Source organism: Calypte anna, chromosome 4A, assembly GCF_003957555.1.
Source record: "Calypte anna isolate BGI_N300 chromosome 4A, bCalAnn1_v1.p, whole genome shotgun sequence".
Taxonomy (NCBI): Eukaryota; Metazoa; Chordata; class Aves; order Apodiformes; family Trochilidae; genus Calypte; species Calypte anna.
In genome coordinates, this window is record NC_044248.1 from 37,690,199 (window position 1) to 37,707,870 (window position 17,672).

Here is a 17,672-nt window from a genome sequence, read left to right on the forward strand (position 1 = left end):
GATTAATGGAGATCACATTGTATATTAGTTGTGCATTTTCCCCCAATTTAAGGTGTTATTCTTCATTCTGTATGTAAAAAGTGTCATAAGCTGTGTAGCAAAGCACAGGACAAATCCATGAAATGAAGACACATACAGAATCACAGAATTGTTAAGGTTGGATAAGATCTTTAAGATCATAGAGCCCAACTGCAAACCTAATAATAGCTCTGGTTTCATATCCCCAGGCTCCAAACTCAAGATCTATTTCATTTAAACTAAAGTTAATTTAATGAACAGGAATAATAAAGAGCTGGAAAGAAATTACTTCTTACTAAAATCATGCAATGGAGTAGCATAGCCGTCAGAGTACTCTCAGAAGGATTGTTTTTAGGAAGAGGTGTTCCATCACCTCTTTTAATCCTTTATCAACAACTTACTAGGTTTGATTTTGGGCCAGTCTGCTGCTTCTATCCTGTGGTCTTCATACTTCTTGCCCGAGTAGGCAAACAGGTAGCGGCTGATTTCTGCTCGTCCTCTCAGATTGAAGTATGTCAGCTTGTACTCTGGCATGCTGAACCCCTGGAAGTGAAGGCACCATGTTGCTTTAAATATGACTCAACTTCTTCTTACAAAAGCACCCCATATGCTGGGTTTTGAAACACATTGCTTGTACAATGCAGAAGACATATTACACCAAGCCACGGTGTGTGGTACTTTGCAATCATTTCATTAGTCACCCTTTTTTGCTCTGAATTTGTCAACCAACAACAGTCAGACAATGATTTTTTTTCCTCTTCTTCTTCTTACATATTAAGGATTTTCAGCTTTCATTTACGTCTCCTGTGGCTCCAGGCTCAGGCCATATCTAAAATGTCACACTGCAAGCCTAAGACCAGATATCATAAAATAGCTGCTGTCTTGAGCAGAAGCTTTACTCAAGCTGTCCTTGCCCTGCTCAGTCTCTTGCATACAGAGGCCTTCACCTAGGACCAAATAATGAGAATTTCCAAATTGTAATTTTCCTCTATTAACTCTTTTCCTCTCTTTCCTCTATTAACAATTACCCCAGTTGTGTAGGAAGCTGACCTGAGTTATTTTAGAAGCAAAGATTTGCTAAGGAAATGAGTCTACACTGTTGGCTTGAGAAAATTAACAGCAAAATTCTCAGTTTCTTGTACAGATTCAAAAAGAAAACTTCAAATTACTTTATCAGATTTTCATGTGAGTTTCTTCTTTCTGTTCTAGTTAAGCATCATGCAACAGGAAGGCTCTATTTGCTTCTCGGTGTAACAGGCCATGAAAGAAAATACTCATAAGTTTGGTTGGACTGCAAGGATGGCAGAGGAAAGATGAAAAGGTAAGGCCTCTTTATGTAAAAAATTGACTTTTAAACTCTGTACATAGCACCTCTATGACCTCTGCTGTGATTAAATGTACAGAACTAAACCAACATCCTTCCCCAAAGCAAAACCCTTTTTTATTTTGGTCTTAAAGTAGACTTTGCATCTCATTTACTATTCTTTTATCCATCAGATTTGGTGTGGTAGTAACATATCATCTACACTAGGAAAGGAAGGGCAGGTTTTGTTTTTTTTTTTTTTAATGAGTAAGTACTACTACTTAGCCTTGCAATAGAGACAGCCCCCACTGAGTCACCTTGCAGCTGAAAATGTAGGCTTGGGGGCAGATGAATCATGAGCTTTCACTTCAGAGGGAGAAGGACTTGGTTCAGAAACTTGGAAAGCTTACATTTCACTCAAGCTGGAAAGAGCAGACTGTCTTTGCCACTTTTAAAAAATAAAAATACCTACTTTCCATCCTCAGAGTAGCAAAGGCATTAAAAAAAAATGAATTGTACCTTGGAGGCTACTTAATTTATCATGAAAGTTACCTATTCCCCTATATAATTTTCACAGCTGATGGCCCAGCAGAGAAGCAGCAGCAGAGATGGAGAGTTACAGGTGGAGATATCTGTCAGTGATTCAAAACCAAAACACCCCTACAATTATTTTTTTGTAAGTTGAGCAAGTGTGTTGCTTTGCACTGTATAAAAGAGGGAAGCTGTAGGCAAAATGCATTACATTAGGATGTGTTTAGTTTTCTGGATGTGTTTAGAATCATAGAATTAGCCGGGTTGGAAGGGACCTCAGAGATCATCTAGTCCAACCCTTGACCCACCGGAGCAGTTGCTAGACCATGGCACTGAGTGCCACATCCAGTCTTTTTTTAAATGTCTCCAGGGATGGAGAATCTACCACCTCACCAGGCAGTCCATTCCAATGCCTGATCACCCTCTCCGTGAAGAAATTCTTTCTAATATCTAACCTAAACCTCCCCTGGCACAACTTAAGACTGTGTCCTCTTGTCTTGTTGAAGGTCGTCTGTGAAAAGAGTCCAGTTCCCACCTCGCTACAGCCTCCTTTCAGGGAGTTGTAGAGAGTGATGAGGTCTCCTCTGAGCCTCCTCTTCTTCAGGCATTATCAGCAAATTTATTATCAGCAAATACATTTCCTTGCTGCTTGGCAAGTGCAGCTTGCAGATTACAGGTGTAGCTGTTTCTTTCTCTAAAGAGAGAAATGTTGACAATTCTAAATGTTTCAAGAATGTGAGAGGCAACTGGCAAATCTTCACTACTCTATTTTCACATTGTGTGCCCCAATTTATTATTTACTATGCTTTCTTATGCTTATATAATATTATTATCAGCAGTTATTTATGCAGGATGAGTGGATTATGTGTCTGCAAAGTGAATATAAGAAGAGAGGATAAGATTTCTTTTCTTCTCTTTGTTCCTGCTTCTGATTTTGTGAGGTTGTTTAAGAGCAAGAATGGTATTTTTAAAAGAGCACGTGTTACCTGATGTTCAGGTTGGATATGACTTAGAGGTTGCAGGCCAAGAGAGGTAATTCAAGGGTTTAAGCTGGAAGAGAGTAGATTTAGGTTTGATATTATGAAGAAATACTTTCCTGTGAAGGTGGCACTGGCTGCCCAGGGAAGTTGTGGATGCTCTGCCTCTGGAAGGGTTCAAGGCCAAGCTGGATGGGGCTTTGGACAACTTATTCTAGTGGGAGGTGTTCCTGCCCATGCAGAGGACCTAGATGATCTTGAAGGTCCCTCCCAACCCAAATCATTCCATGGTTCCACAATTCAGCAATAATAGAGGAAAAAAAACCCACTTGATTCTTACTTTCTGATTATTTTTTTTTTTAGGGGTGAGTACTACTGAGTCAATATGTGTTTGGGGAGGATACAACCTCTAACATGCAAACCCCACAGTGACTGCTTCCCTTCTTTAAGGGTGTAAATGGCCACAGAAATGACTGCACTGCTCACATGTGGCTTCAGGATCTCCACTATCCCAATGTAAGCAGAAACTTTTTGGCAGCTGGAAGGCATTTAAAAACAAAGAATAGAAATTCTGAAGGTAGAATCATGAGGAAGAGAGTAGACTCTATAGAGAGCTTGCTGGAGATGAGGAAAGTGCTGGATTTCTGGTGGTATTTTGAAAAAGTCTAATACTCCCTGTGGGGGAGCTTTATACACAAAGACACGTATAATCAAGAGGACTGAGGTGATGTAAAGAAAAGAGAATTTTGGCTGTAGGTCAGGAAGACTTTCTGTGGTAGACTGAGGAATATGTGGGTCTGACAAGGAAGCAGTGGAAACTATTGTTTCGAACATCTATAGTGAATCTAAACATATTTCTAATGCATACAGCAACAGGAGTGATCAAATATTTGCAGTGCTGATGCATATTTAAGCTTTATGAATTGTTTTTCCACCTCTGAACAAAAAGGCCCAGCCCTATAAGGAGCTTACCAAAAATACTTGACATTTCAAAGGCCTGTGTAGTTCTATTGTAAACATGGTTTTGTAAATGTTTGTAGGTTTTATTTGTATTCCTTGGAAAATGTCAGGGGGAGTGCTTCCTAAACAGTTACAGATAGGTTTTTCAATGAAAGAAATAGTTGGGTTTGCAATAGTTTTTTGCCAAACATAGAAAATTGTTGGGTTTTTACTTATCCTCCTTTACTGCATTTCCCCAGTGTGTTTGTAAAGGGATGGTTCATGAGGAACAGAATAAAAAAATATCTAAAATGTCCAAAATTATTATTGAAAAATATCACTTCTACAGGAAAAAAAGCTTATTTGGGGTCTGGTTTTTCCTCCTTTTGTTTTTTTTTTAGTTTTGATTTATTTATTTTTGTTCATTTTGATTTTGTTCTCTTTTCTTTTCCTTTCTAAATGGGGAAGGGCAGGGAAATCTTTAAAACTCTAAAATTATTTCTCTTTTTTTAGGTTTATTCATGGCCTAAAATTACTAGAAGATGTTGATGAGTGGGAGGACCTTAATGCCCAGACTTGCAAACATTTACCCACCTCCTGAGTGCTATTAAATCTCTACAGGTGAGTTTGTTGCACAGCTAAGTATGTAATAGTGCAGGAAAGGGCTGATTTACCCTACACCAATAAATCTTCTGCCTAAGAAGTTGTTTTTTAACTTCTAAAGCAATGAATACCTGGCCAGATTCCCCCTGTACACCTGCCCTGCCCTCCTTTGATAGCTCCTGCAGAAACTTTAAGCCTGCTTTTATAGCATACAACTTTTAAAGCAGTGAACTCAACTAGTTTAAATTTCCTATTAAATTAGCTTTAATACTTTCAAGTTGTTGACCCGCTTAGCTGATTTTCTAGCTTTCCTCTGCAGCTTTCTTAAAGCCAGCTAAACTGGCTTTAACATAGCTTTAAACAGAGGATTAGTGGATCTCGTGATTAAATTACATTTTTGGAGCCACTCAGTGACAAAGTCAAAGAGAAAATCTGAGAGAAAGTCAAATACATGTAAAAAGGAGCAACCTCTACATTACTCATGAGCCAAAATTCGGGCTGAAGTTACAAATGGCTCAGACATTTTAGGTCAGATTAAGTTGCCTTAATAATAATAATTTAAAACTGTTGATGTCTTCACGGAGATCCTGTATTACCTGATGAATTTGGGATGCTTTTATTCCAGCTGAAGCAGGACTGAGAAATCAATTTAAAAACTTGAAGCAATATTAGAATGAAAAAAACCAGAACCCAGGAAGGAATCAGCATTGTTGGCTGAGAACTAAAATGCTAAATTTCAGTTAACACTAGAAATGAAAATGGCATTCCAGTGGCAGACTGGAAACTGGATGAACATACCAGGAGGGAACAGAAGCAAGCAGTCCCAGTGTCTGCAAGGTATGCAATACTCTTGCTTTTATATATATATTTAGTATAGATGTCCCTTTTCTGTTTTAAAGGGTAAATCACAAATTCATCTGCTTGCATTTTGCAGGCTCTAGGCCCTGCTTGCCTAGTCTGAGCCTTTGTCCTGGGAAAAAAAAAACCAAACCTTGGCTGGGCTTTGGAGACAAAAAGGGTTTCATCTGTGTTTTGCAAATTCAGTCCACAAGGTAATACAATAAATATTCCTCAGGCTAGCAACAGACACCCAAATGTGGATGTAGATACTCAGTATATGAAGTCAGGAGGAAAAAAAACAACAAAAAAAAAAGAGAAAATTTCATTTTATTTGATAAGGTTATTAATATCTAAGGTGACAAGCAGCAGAGGGCTTTTCCCTAAGCTGGGGGCAGAGGGAGGGAAACCAGCTGAGCTGACCATATCCATCCAAAGTCTGACAAAGGACCTCGTGGTGCAAAGTTCCCTTTAATTGGACTTGGCACTGTAAGAAACCAAAGTTTCATTTCTGTGAGAAGATTTTTAAAAGCTGTTCCTTCCAGCAAGCAAAACCAGCAGGATTGGGTTAAGGTTCACCTGGATATTTCTAAAAATCTGAGCCTCAAGCAGTCTGCCTGGAAGACATGATGTATGCACTGCGTGTATATTTATTTAACATGAGGATTCTTCATTAATTTGGGAGTCGTTTTGGGAAAACACTCCAACTAGCACCTGACACAACACTTCCCCAGCCATGGGCCTGCCAAAAAGGGGGAAACTGGAGGTCTGGGCTACCTGATGGCATCAGCCTCCCAGGAATTGCAGCCAGACCAAAATGGGGTCCTTGAGGAAGCACCATTTAATTTTCCTGTGCTAATTATTACTTTGGTTTCCTTGTGTCATCCCCCACCAGGAGAGCAGCCTGGACCTCAGGGCCTTCCAAAGGAAAGCCAGTGCCTGCTGAAGGAAGTGAGAAGGGAAGGTATGGCCATGCCTGACAAGGTGATGGAGTGCCTCTGAGTGATCATCCCAGTCAATGGATACTTCTGTTTATTGTATTTTAAGATACTTCTATTACATCCATTCAGAGTGTTTGGGCTGGTGGAGCTGATATATATATATATATCCCATTTTCATTGTTTTATAGGATGGAAGTGTAACAACCACTCAGCTTCCACTCATCTTACAGGGATGATGCCAAGCAGCATCTTGTTTTATGGAGCACGAAACAGTCTGTCCTCTCTCTAAGCAATAATCTAACTCCAACTGAGAAGCTTGGTTGACATTTTTATTTGTTTTCATCCTTAGTGCTGCTTTTAAACCAGCTGCTATTTCTTTTACAAAGTGGTTCTGTAAGGTTGGCCTGGAAGATAGATGAGTGGGCCTGAAATGGATGCTTGATCTGGGGATGGCACTGGGCTGGAGGGGGCAATTTCAGACAGTTCATGTATTTGCTCCTGTATTCCTGTGATGTCCTATGTGTACCAGCCCCATATACAACCCAGATCTGCTGGACATTCTCCATGAATGCTATCATTGGGATTTCAGAGGGAAAAGTATTCTTTCTCTTCCTTACTCCCAGTCAGGGTGCCCAGTCATACTGGTGTCAGTTAGCAAACTCAGTTTAGAAAGGGAAAGGAGAGAAGCTGGCTGGATCTATGGTGTTTTGTTTTGTTTTGTTTCTTTGTATATACAGACAAAAGAGTCTATATGTTAAAGGAGAGTTTTTCCTTAGGCTGTTTTCTCAGGAGTTGTCTAAGTATGAATCATTGATTTTTCATCCTGATCCTTAGTTATTGGGGAGAGTTGTGTTACTTTATGAAATACAAAGAAAGATTTTTTTTTTAACCAGGAAAGAGACTTACTCTGCCTTATTTCACCTGAGGAACATTAAGAATATTAAGTTCAGTTTTGCCTGTCTTGTTTCTTGTGCATCTCAAATATGTGAATTCCTCACCTCCTCCCTGTGACTGGAGAGGTGACTATTAATGCAGCTTTCTCCTTCCTCAATTAAAAGAAAATAATTCTCTGCCCAGGTGAGTCTTCCTCCCTTGATTTTTAAAATTGTCTGTTTTCAGAGGAAGAAACCAGAGACACAGGAGTATTGCAGAAAGCAAACAAAGGAAAGCTTCCACAGCCATAACTTTATAAAATACACATTGCAATTTTATCAAGGTGGAAAAGACAGAAAATGTCTGTGTCTAATTTCTTCCTTTTTATTTAACCAACCAAACATTCAAAGAAAGATTTGTCTGCAGGGCATGGTGCAGCTCTCCTGGTTGCTGATTCCAGTTGCTGCAGGAATGGTTTAAATTTTTTCCTTGAGATGATAAATTATTTTCTCCAAAGACTCTCAGTGTTTACATTTTATGTGGAAACTAAGAGTTGAAATTACAAATGGAAATAGTGATGTCTTGGCCCTTTTTGGAGAGGAAAGATTTCAATGGTAAGAAATCTGCCCATGCCAGGAAGAACCAGCCATGGGGTGGCTGTTGATCCCTTCTGACTCCTCTCTTGTGAGAAAGGTCAATGACTCTGCCTGGCAAAGGAACTGGCTCAATGCAAGCTGTTTATCTAAATGTCAGTAACACTAAAGCAAATAAATTTTGCTTTTCCCTCAAAAAAAAAAAAAATAAAAAATAGGGGTACAGTAGGTGATGCACTCCCTGAATGAGGAAGCTGAATGGGATACCCATTAGGAAACAGAATTGAAGAGTCATGGTCATCCTCTCTGCTTGCACAGCAAAGAGGAAATATGCTTATTTTCCTTTTCTCGAGCATGAACTTCTGCTTTTAATACTGAGTCAAAAATATTAGAGGTTTAGGAGATATTTTCAACCTTTGAAAACTAAAAATAGTAACGTTTGTTGATTTGTGATTTTTTTTTTCCTGCCAAAATTGTTATTATTAATTATTTTTTTAGCAAAGAAAATAAGAAAAATTCTGCCCCCTTTTTGAGGTTGAAGGATTGGAGATTGGCTGCCCCACCTTCTGCTGGTGCTCTCAGGTGAGGACAATCAGCTAATAAGGGTGTGACACCCAGCACTGCCCAGAAGGATATAAAGGGCTGCCAGGAGCTGCCCCACCTTCTCCTGGTGGTCCCAGGTGAGGGCAATCATCTGATAAGGGGGTGGCACCCACCCAGCACTGTGGAGAGGGATATAAAAGGCTGTGAGGAGGAGCTGCCCCACCTTCTGGTGGTGGCCTCAGGTGAGGGGAATCAGCTGATAGTGGGGTGGCACCCAGTGCTGTAGAGAGGGATATAAAGGGCTGCCAGGATCTGCCCCACCTGCTGGTGCTCTCAGGTGAGGGGAATCAGCTCATAAGAGGGTGGCACCTGGCACTGCTGAGAGGGATAAAAAGGGCCGTGAAGAGCAACAGCGACCTGGAGGGCGGCAAACAGGAGCAGGTAAACAGGAATGTGGCGTGGCAGTTCGCTCAGGCAGGGCAAGCAGGAGGGGTACAGCCACCTCCCAGCTCTCTTGAAGGAGCAATGGTCTCCAAAAAAGCCAAACCTGGTGCTGTTAAGATGCAGGGTGTGTCCACACAGATGGAACCCCTGAAGAGGGACAGCAAGAGGGACGTAGCTGTTCAGGCCTCTGGCTGTGTAGAGTGTCTGAGCCTCGTGTTGGCGCCAGAGGACGGTGTGAGTGGGGTCTGTGTGGGATGCGAGCAGGTGAATGACTTGCTGTGCCTGGTGGCAGAGCTCAAGGAGGAGGTAGAGAGATGTAGAAGAAGTATTAGGGATGGTGAAAGGGAAATTGACTGGTGGAGTCACACCCTTTCTAATCCAAAAGAAGTCCAGAAGGAGGCGGTGAAGCTCTGCCCCTCCTGCCATCAGGCAGTTGGAGCAAACCAGGTGGATCAGTGTTGAGCCCAGTTCTATGTAATATCTTCATTGATGATTTAGATGAAGGGATTGAGTCCATCATCAGCAAATTTGCAGATGACACGAAGCTGGGGGGGAGTGTGGATCAGCTGGAAGGCAGGAGGGCTCTGCAGAGGGACCTGGACAGACTGGAGAGCTGGGCTGATTCCAACGGGATGAGGTTCAACACGGCCAAGTGCCGGGTCCTGCACTTTGGCCACAACAACCCCATGGGGAGCTCCAGGCTGGGCACAGAGTGGCAGAAAGGGACCTGGGAGTCTGGATTGACAGGAAGCTAAACATGAGCCAGCAGTGTGCCCAGGTGGCCAAGAAGGCCAATGGCATCCTGGGCTGTAGCAGGAACAGCGTGGCCAGCAGGTCCAGGGAAGGGATTCTGCCCCTGTACTCAGCGCTTGTGAGGCCACAGCTCAAGTCCTGTGTCCAGTTCTGGGCCCCTCAGTTCAGGAAGGAGATTGAGGTGCTGGAGCAGGTCCAAAGGAGGGCAACTGGGCTGGTGAAGGGACTCGAGCACAGATCCTATGAGGTGAGGCTGAGGGAGCTGGGGGTGTTCAGCCTGGAGAAGAGGAGGCTCAGGGGAGACCTCATCACTCTCTACAACTCCCTGAAAGGAGGTTGGAGCCAGGGGGGGGTTGGGCTCTTTTCCCAGGCAACTCTCAGCAAGACAAGAGGGCACGGTCTCAAGTTGTGCCAGGGGAGGTTTAGGTTGGATATTAGAAAGAATTTCCTTACGGAGAGGGTGATCAGACATTGGAATGGGCTGCCCAGGGAAGTAGTGGATTCTCTGTCCCTGGAGATATTTAAAAAGAGACTGGATGTGGCACTCAGTGCCATGGTCTGGAAACCACAGTGGTAGTGGATCAAGGGCTGGACTTGATGATCTCAGAGGTCCCTTCCAACCCAGCCAATTCTATTCTATGAATATTGGTAGATTAATGGAAGATTGCAAAGACTGTGTTTTAAGAGAGAATAAAGTGAAAATATTTAAGTAATTCTATCCAATATCTCTCAGCCTGACATAAACTCTCCTCCTGGAAACTAATGGCCCCTTTTCCTGCTCCACCCTAATTATAGAAAATAAACATTTTAATTTGATACCTTCTCTTTAAATGCCAGATAGCAATTTGGACCTTGGAGGTAAAGATTAAAAAAAATCACACTCTTTTCTGTTTAATTCAGAAATCATCTGAATAAAATGTTCATGGAATTTGCTGTATGGTTGAGTTTTGGTTTGGTTTGGTTTTGGTGGTGGACTTTTGCCCATCTTTTCCTGGTGTGCAACTGGTGGTGGAAATCAGCCTCCTAACAAGTGAAGAATTGTTGTTGTGGGGTTACTGAGGAGCACTAATAGTATGAGGTAATAAGGTACTGGCACAGGTTGCCCAGGGAAGTTGTGGATTCTCCCTCCCTGGAAGTATTCAAGGCCAGGCTGGATGAAGCCTTGTGCAGCCTGGGAGGTTTCCCTGCTCAAGCAGTGGGGTTGGATCTTGATGATCTTTAGGGTCCATTCCGACCCTAAGCAGTCTATGACTATGATTCTATGTTAGGTGACCTGATCAGTAAAGCTCTGCTGTGTGAGAGAGGCTTTTGGAAGCCTGAGCTGTCAGTGTGTGGGTTTAAAAAAGAGTTTGTAGGAAAGCTTGAAGCAATTATGGGTCCAAGGAAATGCCAGACTTGGTTTGCTAATGTGGGAAGCCAGAGCTATATAAAAAAATCCTTCAAGAATATAGGGGAGAAAGAGGAGGATTAGAAAAATATTTATTCTGAGAGTTTTTTGAAGACATTTCCAGTGTGACTGGACTGTCAAGACCATCACTGAAGGCAGAAAACCAGGGTCCACTGGGTTCCTCCAAGCTGATTATAAAGCTGCTGCTCTTCATGTGACTGCCCCTCAGGCAACTGTGGTCAAAACAGTAAGAATTCAGATATTTGAAGTTCACCCTGTTCATTTTAACTGCAGTCCCAGAGGACAACAGGGGGTACAAGAAGGCAGAGAAGGGGGTGATGGACATGGTTTTGCTGGGCATCATGCTCCCCCTTCTGCCCTTCCTGCCTGGCCCTTCCATTTTGGGCCTGAGCATCTGGGATGGTCTTTCTTTCTGTCTGACCCTCAGTCTTTTGATTTGCAGCTACTTGGCTCCACTTTTATGTAATTAACTTGTAAAATCGTTTTGCTCAGCCTCCCAGGCTATGATGAACTTTGAATGAATAAATTGCATGCTTGAGACTGAAATACTGGCAACTAAAACTGCAAAAGGAGAGATCTCAGGAAAGACACAGACTAAAGAGTGATTAGGATAATTTCTCAGGAGAGACTATTTGCATCTTCTATTTCCTCATCAGCTGTTCTAAGAATTCCCTGAAGCATTTTGTGGTAGAACAAAAGCCCAAATAATCTTTATTCTTGCCAATACCAGTCACTTGTGTAAAATTCATGTCTTCCATCTGTCTCTGTAGTCACAAGATAAAGCAGCACAGCCCATGACAACATCCCTACAAAGTAAAGGCTGCAGTCGTCAGTGATGTTGCTGTGTGCTAAGTGGTTTAGTCAGCTCTCCAAAGGCAGCTGCTGGTTTTGCTAGGATGATTTCATGTCCATTTCCTGAACTCTCAAGCTTGTCCAGCACAGTAAATTGTCTAACAGCTGTCTTGGCCACCTAGCATCTTTCCTTGGATGTTAAAAAAGAAGCTTTTTTTCCCTGTCCAAGTCACGTGTAAATGTGTGAATATGTTCAAGGGGAAGTACAAATGCCAAACCTTCCCCCTGCTCATCTAAATGACTTTGATTTTGAACTGTTGTTAATTTGCTTTACAATTTGCCAAAAATAAACAAAATGACAGGCATGGAAGCAAAAGCATTAGGTAGGATTTTCAGCAACACATAGGTTCCCTGTAGCCAGCACAGGTGAGACCAAGCAAAGTTTTATTCACTTTGCAAAGCTTTACAGGTTTTATGGTCACAAATTCCTGGTTGTCCTGCTCTGTCCTGGGGTTCCTGGCATGTATTGTCCTGCCCAGGAGGCTTAGGTATAGATCTCATGTCTTTTCAAATATTTTTATATCATTTTCTCAGCCAGAGAGACTCTGAGAAGACCCAGGACCTTGTTAAAGAGCTCTTTGGATATTTAGATTATATCAGTCTTCTTAAGACAACCAGCACTGGCAAGTGTGGACCTACAGCCCTAAGCAACACCTCACCTGAAGCCTGGGGGCCAGGAACACCTAGATTTGGCTGTAAGTAGTAAAATGTTGTGGTCACAAACTGCTTGGTATGTAAAAGCCCAGCCCACTTAAGAAGAAAGTACTCTCTGAGAAGCAGAGTTTGCAACCAGTTTCACCTTTGTTCCCAGAAACACCTGGCAGAGTCTGGCTCCAGGGCAGTGCCCAGTGCTGCTCATTCCCTGCTCTGCCCCAGAGTATCCTGGCACAAAACATTGCTCATTTCCTGAGGCACACACTTAACTCTTTCCTCTTGTCACAACATCAGTAAGTTTTTGAAACTGTTCAAGACGTTTTTTCTGTATTTGTGTTCTCCTTCTCTGTTTGCCATGTGCTACCCAAATCTCTGTTTTCTCTCCTATCCCATTTCATACTGATTCTTCACAGAATCACTCCAGCATCATTTTTATCTACTTCTAAAGAGGTATAAAATTAACCAAGTTGGGTTTTTTCAGTCCCCTGCTGTAGCTTATTTTATGGGAGCTCTAGCAGATTATCTCCAGACCAATTATATTCTTGAAAATGGTGGTACCTTAAAATCTATACATGGGATTTGGCAGATTTTTTTTTTTCCCCTCTTGGACTAATTGACAAAATGGTGAAAAATTCACCTGCATGAGATTTGCAGCATATATGGTAAGTCTTAAGCTGATGTGAATAATTATTTTAGTTGTTTTAGTGGCATGGCATGGCACTTGTTAATCCAACACGTGGCTCCTATAGAGCATAATTAACTTCTGGTCAGGTTTTGACCAAAGGTACTTTGTGCTGTCTTCAATTGCTTCTAACTGCTTAGAAAAAGATTGTTTATAGCAACCAGAAATCTTCAGAGCAAACCCTCAGAGCAACAGGATGTGTTTTTCAGTGGCACAGGAGTGTGTGGCACTGAAGAAAATTGGCTAACAGAACTCTAAGAATTACTCTGTGTTTATTTTTGGTTTAAAATTTGGAGTGTCAGTCTTCTATTCCAACAGATTGGATTGTTTGTCTGGGTGTGTGTGCATCAGCAGCAGGGAGTAACTGACACTGTGTATGCATTAGTAGGGAGAGGTGGATTTTATTTTGGATTAAAGAAAACAAAAGAATGAGCAAAAGTAAACTTACAAAAGATGTCTCTTTTTTTTTTCTTTACAAAAGTTACAACTTGTGAGTATGAAAGTACCAGTGTTTACAAGCAATGCTAAGGAGTGTAGAAGCCCAGGAAAAATACTTTAGAGCTAAGGTTTGTTCACTACAAGCAGTGAATGAGGGATGGCTTTTAGAAGAGGAAATGTGTGGATTACGCAGGATTATGCACACAGGCAGATGATGACAGTTGAAATTTAATGAAAAAAACCCACAGCAACTGAACTCTGATATGCAGAGTATCATTTTGAAGCAAAGACTAAAAAGCAAAATAAGCCCTGTGAGTTTTGATAAGGAGAGAAATGTTGATAGTGCAAGCAGGAGGTTTTTCTTTTCAAAGTAATCATGAGAATTAGGATGAAAGTATGTTAATCCACCAGGGGAGCAGAAGACAGAAATTTGGAGAATGAACAGAGCAGTGCACCAAAATGACCTGGAGGAACTGGTTGGTGCTGCTTAATATTAATCTAATTCCTCTGACATTAGCCTTGATTTGGCTTGGTAATGTGATGAATTCATGTAAGGCAACCTTTACATCTGTTAGAATATTAGAAGTAAAGCAGATGCTTTGAAATGCTTTTTCCCCTTGCTGAAAACTCCCTGCAGAAAGCCAGGCACTTCCTCACACCTTTTTTTTTTTTCCTGCTGTGTTGATGAGATTCTTTTCTTTGGAAAATGTCTCTCTGACACATACTCTTGGTTATCAAAGCAGCTCTGGTGCATCAGACACTGGTGAGGAACAGGGGCTTGCTCTAGCAGCAGGCTAGTGATTTATTTGCCTCTAGAAAAGTGCAGTTCATAATTTCTGAAGTCTGACTGTCACAGTGTGTGTGATCATAGGGATGTCTTAAGCACAGCAGGCAGTTTACAGATGCCTGGAAGTAGCAGAGAAGGCACATGGATGAGTTCCATTTGCAGGCACTGGGTAGAGCTCATGGTTATCCCTTGGGCAGAAACAGGGGTTGAACAGACCCAACCAAACCCCTAAAAAAAAACCTCTCTCAGTACTTCCTTTACAGGTAACACCATTTGTTGAGACTAAACCCCACACAGCTGGTCACACAGCAGCCCTGGGGAGGGCAGAATGGGATTAGAGGAAGGAAAGAGAAAGAGAGAAGCCAGAACGTGGGGGGTAAGCAAAGCCGCAACAGAACTCACTCTGGCGCAGTGATTCGTGGTCCCTTCCTCAGTGCACAGGAGTCCCTCTGAGCACTGGCCTCTCTGGAAAAGGCTGATATATAGTGTTTATTAATATGCAAACCACTCCCCGTGACAAATATGCCATCATGACTCTCTCTGTCCCCACCCCCCTCACACACACACACATACAAACACCCGCAGAGCAAATGCATCATTCTGTCAGATAAGGAGCAAGCTTTGTGGCTTTTTGGACTAGTAGAGCAAATGGAGCACTGGAGTTTTTCAGCTTGTCCTCAAGGGCAAGAAATACTTGAAAGTGTCATGTTAAAAGGGTAATAATAGTGAAAAAATAGACACTGGGGAACTGGGTCAAATGATGGGTGGTTTTTTAAAATGTAAAATGTGTGGAGCAAGCCAAGAAACATCTGGTTTAGATTATTTCTAACTAATGCCTTCTGCAACCTCATTAAAAGAGGAGCAAGAAATAAAAGAAAGGAGAAAAAGAGAATGAATATCTTCCAAACCTTTTGCATAGAGTACAAAATGATTTAATTTTTTCTCCATTATCAGTGAAGAAGGGGAAAGAGGATTCAAGCAATATCTGTCCATGAGTAATGTGCATTAGTAGTTAGAGTTCTGTGATGTTACTACTTCTTATCACTTGTGGATTGCTGTGCTTTTTGGTTTGTTTTTCTTTTCCCAGTTCATTTGTATTTTGACCTTAGCAAAGTCCATTCAATGCTGTTGTGCTTTTTTTTTTTTCCTCTCTTTGTGCACAACCAGAATGCAAAGCTTTCTAGTACTGAAAAGACTGGTCTGATGTGTACTGCAGAAATCTGCTTTGAAGCCTTTTCCACAAACAAATCATTGTGGGTGTTCCTCACAGGTGCAGAGAGCAGAATATTCCAAAGTATTCTACCCTGGGATAAGGAGGGCAACTCCTTTGCAACTCAAATCCTTTGCTGCAGGCCCACTCATTTCCATGCCATACATGTCTTCCCTTCCCCCAGATAATTTTTCAGCTACCAGTAGCCTTTGCAACTAAGAAAGTTTAAAAAAGCCACAACCCACTCCAGGTGTCTTATAATTGGGACTGCTATAGTCTGAGTCTTGGGACAAATTGTCAAGGCCAGCCTAAAAGGTGGCACTTGATTGCTTTGGGACTTTCAGGTTTGTGCTTTCACATTCCTTTTTCCCAGCATGTCAGTGGGGTTTGGGTGGTTTTGAGTACATCCCAAAAAGGGAAGTTTCAAGTGGTTTGACTGAAACCCTATTTTTTTTAATTTTTATGCTAAGATTGTTTTTAAACAATTTTGTTTTGTTTAAAAAATTTAAATTTTTCATTGTACATAAAGCAGCCTCTATGGGGCATGACAGCTCCTTCAGCTGCAGAGAATCAAGAGATTTCCCTCTTGTTTCATTAGCAGAATCCTGAAGCAATATTCATGGTTCTCAAATATTTTGCTCTTGTAAAAGAAAGTAACATAAAACAAACAGATATATGCAGGGTGTTGAGCCTGTGAGAAGTTCAGTTTATTTTAAGATGGAGCAGAGTATTGAACCAAAGCAGTGGGTTGCAGGTTCTGGTTCTCAAAGGGAAAACAGAACTCTGGGAGCTGCTTTCAACAGACAGTAATTTGCTCCTAACTTGTCAGGGTGGCTCCTGATAATAGTTGGTAAAACATTAGCAAAAACATTGGTGAGCTATATTTTACTTTCAGTGTGAGATATCTAATGAGTTAAAACCATGCCCTCTCTCCTAGTGTATCCCTCATCAAGCTGACAGAAAGCACAAGTACTTTGCACTGCAATTACCCCTCAAATGACTGCCAAAGTGATAAAAAAGCCTCTTTTTTTTTGCCTGCAAGAAATGTTTACTGTGGATGAGGGAGAAAAGCTTTAGCTTTCCAAGCTGTGGCAGAACTGTGCTGAGGACCCAAGTGTATGCAGGTATTTTGAAAAGGGTGGCTTGGTCTCTGTCCAGTGGAAGCCTTTCCTGGACCATTCATCATGGGCAGGCATTATCCCTTCCCTTCAGCTCTGCTCTGAACACCTTCAGGTCTGTTATACAAACAGTAGGATTTATAAAGCACCTATTACTCAGGTGCTCTTCACAGGATCAGGAGGTAGGTTTCTTTTCCTGAAGAGCAAAGGAATTATTCTCTGCTAGATTCTACTTAATGCACATGTTAACTATCATAAATTCCTGTACTTCCTAAAATGGGAAGTGATTTGTGCCCAGAAGTTTAAAATAATTAAGTAATGTGCTGGACTGATTAATCTTATGCCCTTCTCTTAATGAGTTCTTACTGATTAAGCTCTCCATTTCTGTTGCCCTTTCAGCCTGCACCAGCTGTTGATGGCATCAAAAGTTTTCTGAGCCACCAGTTTTATGCAGCCAGGCCAGGACTGTGAATCAGTTTCTTGCAGGGAGCTTCTTTGTCTAAAGTACCTTTCTCTTCTCTCCAACTTCAGGAAGGTTTAGGACTTGGAGGAAAAATAGCTCAAGATCATCATCTCTTAAATGAAGCACATGGAAAATCTGTGTGGAGGGACATCCATTCAGGACAGCACCTTCCCTTCTGAGGAAGCAGGGTTTGTGGTGGAACACACACGACTCAGCAGTTTGCACTTTGACAATTTGAACAGAGCAACATCTGGTTTTATTGTGGATGGCTGAGCCCCCTGGACATCTGCCCAGGTATGTGCCTGGTGACAAGTCAGCAAAAGGATGGTTTGTGTGTCTTATGGAGACTTCAAGACATGAACTAAATGACACTCGCTAAATAACTTGGTCAGCATATGGAGGTTCTCCTCTCAGTTTGAAAGCCCTAGATAAATGCAGATGAAGGCAGGTGGATTAAAAAGAAATTCAAGATTTAGTTCAGCAGATGGCCCTTGCAGGGCATTCCCAGGCTATTACAGAATCAGTATCAGCACAGGGCAGATCTCTTGCCCTATGATTCTCTGAGTGTGTTGGTATCACTCTGGCCAGTCCTTATCCATCTCCTCTTCACCATTTACAGCTCCACCTTGCTCCCCAGTGCTGGTAGTTAAGCAGAAGATCTGAAACAAGACCCAGCATCTCATGCTTTTGCCTGTGTTTTGTTTC

General features: G+C 41.8%; 1 protein-coding gene across 1 annotated transcript in view; it reads right to left on the reverse strand.

The window, feature by feature from the left end:
• Positions 1–14,646, reverse strand: part of HPGDS (hematopoietic prostaglandin D synthase) — a 35,380-nt gene extending 20,734 nt beyond the window's left edge. The window contains exons 1-2 of the mRNA XM_008499606.2: positions 14,579–14,646; positions 420–561 (exon numbers count right to left, since the gene is read on the reverse strand). Coding sequence (XP_008497828.1) covers positions 420–552 — 133 coding nt within the window. The 5' untranslated portion in view covers positions 553–561; positions 14,579–14,646. The remainder of the gene's footprint in view (positions 1–419; positions 562–14,578) is intronic.
• Between the last annotated feature and the right edge of the window lie 3,026 nt (positions 14,647–17,672).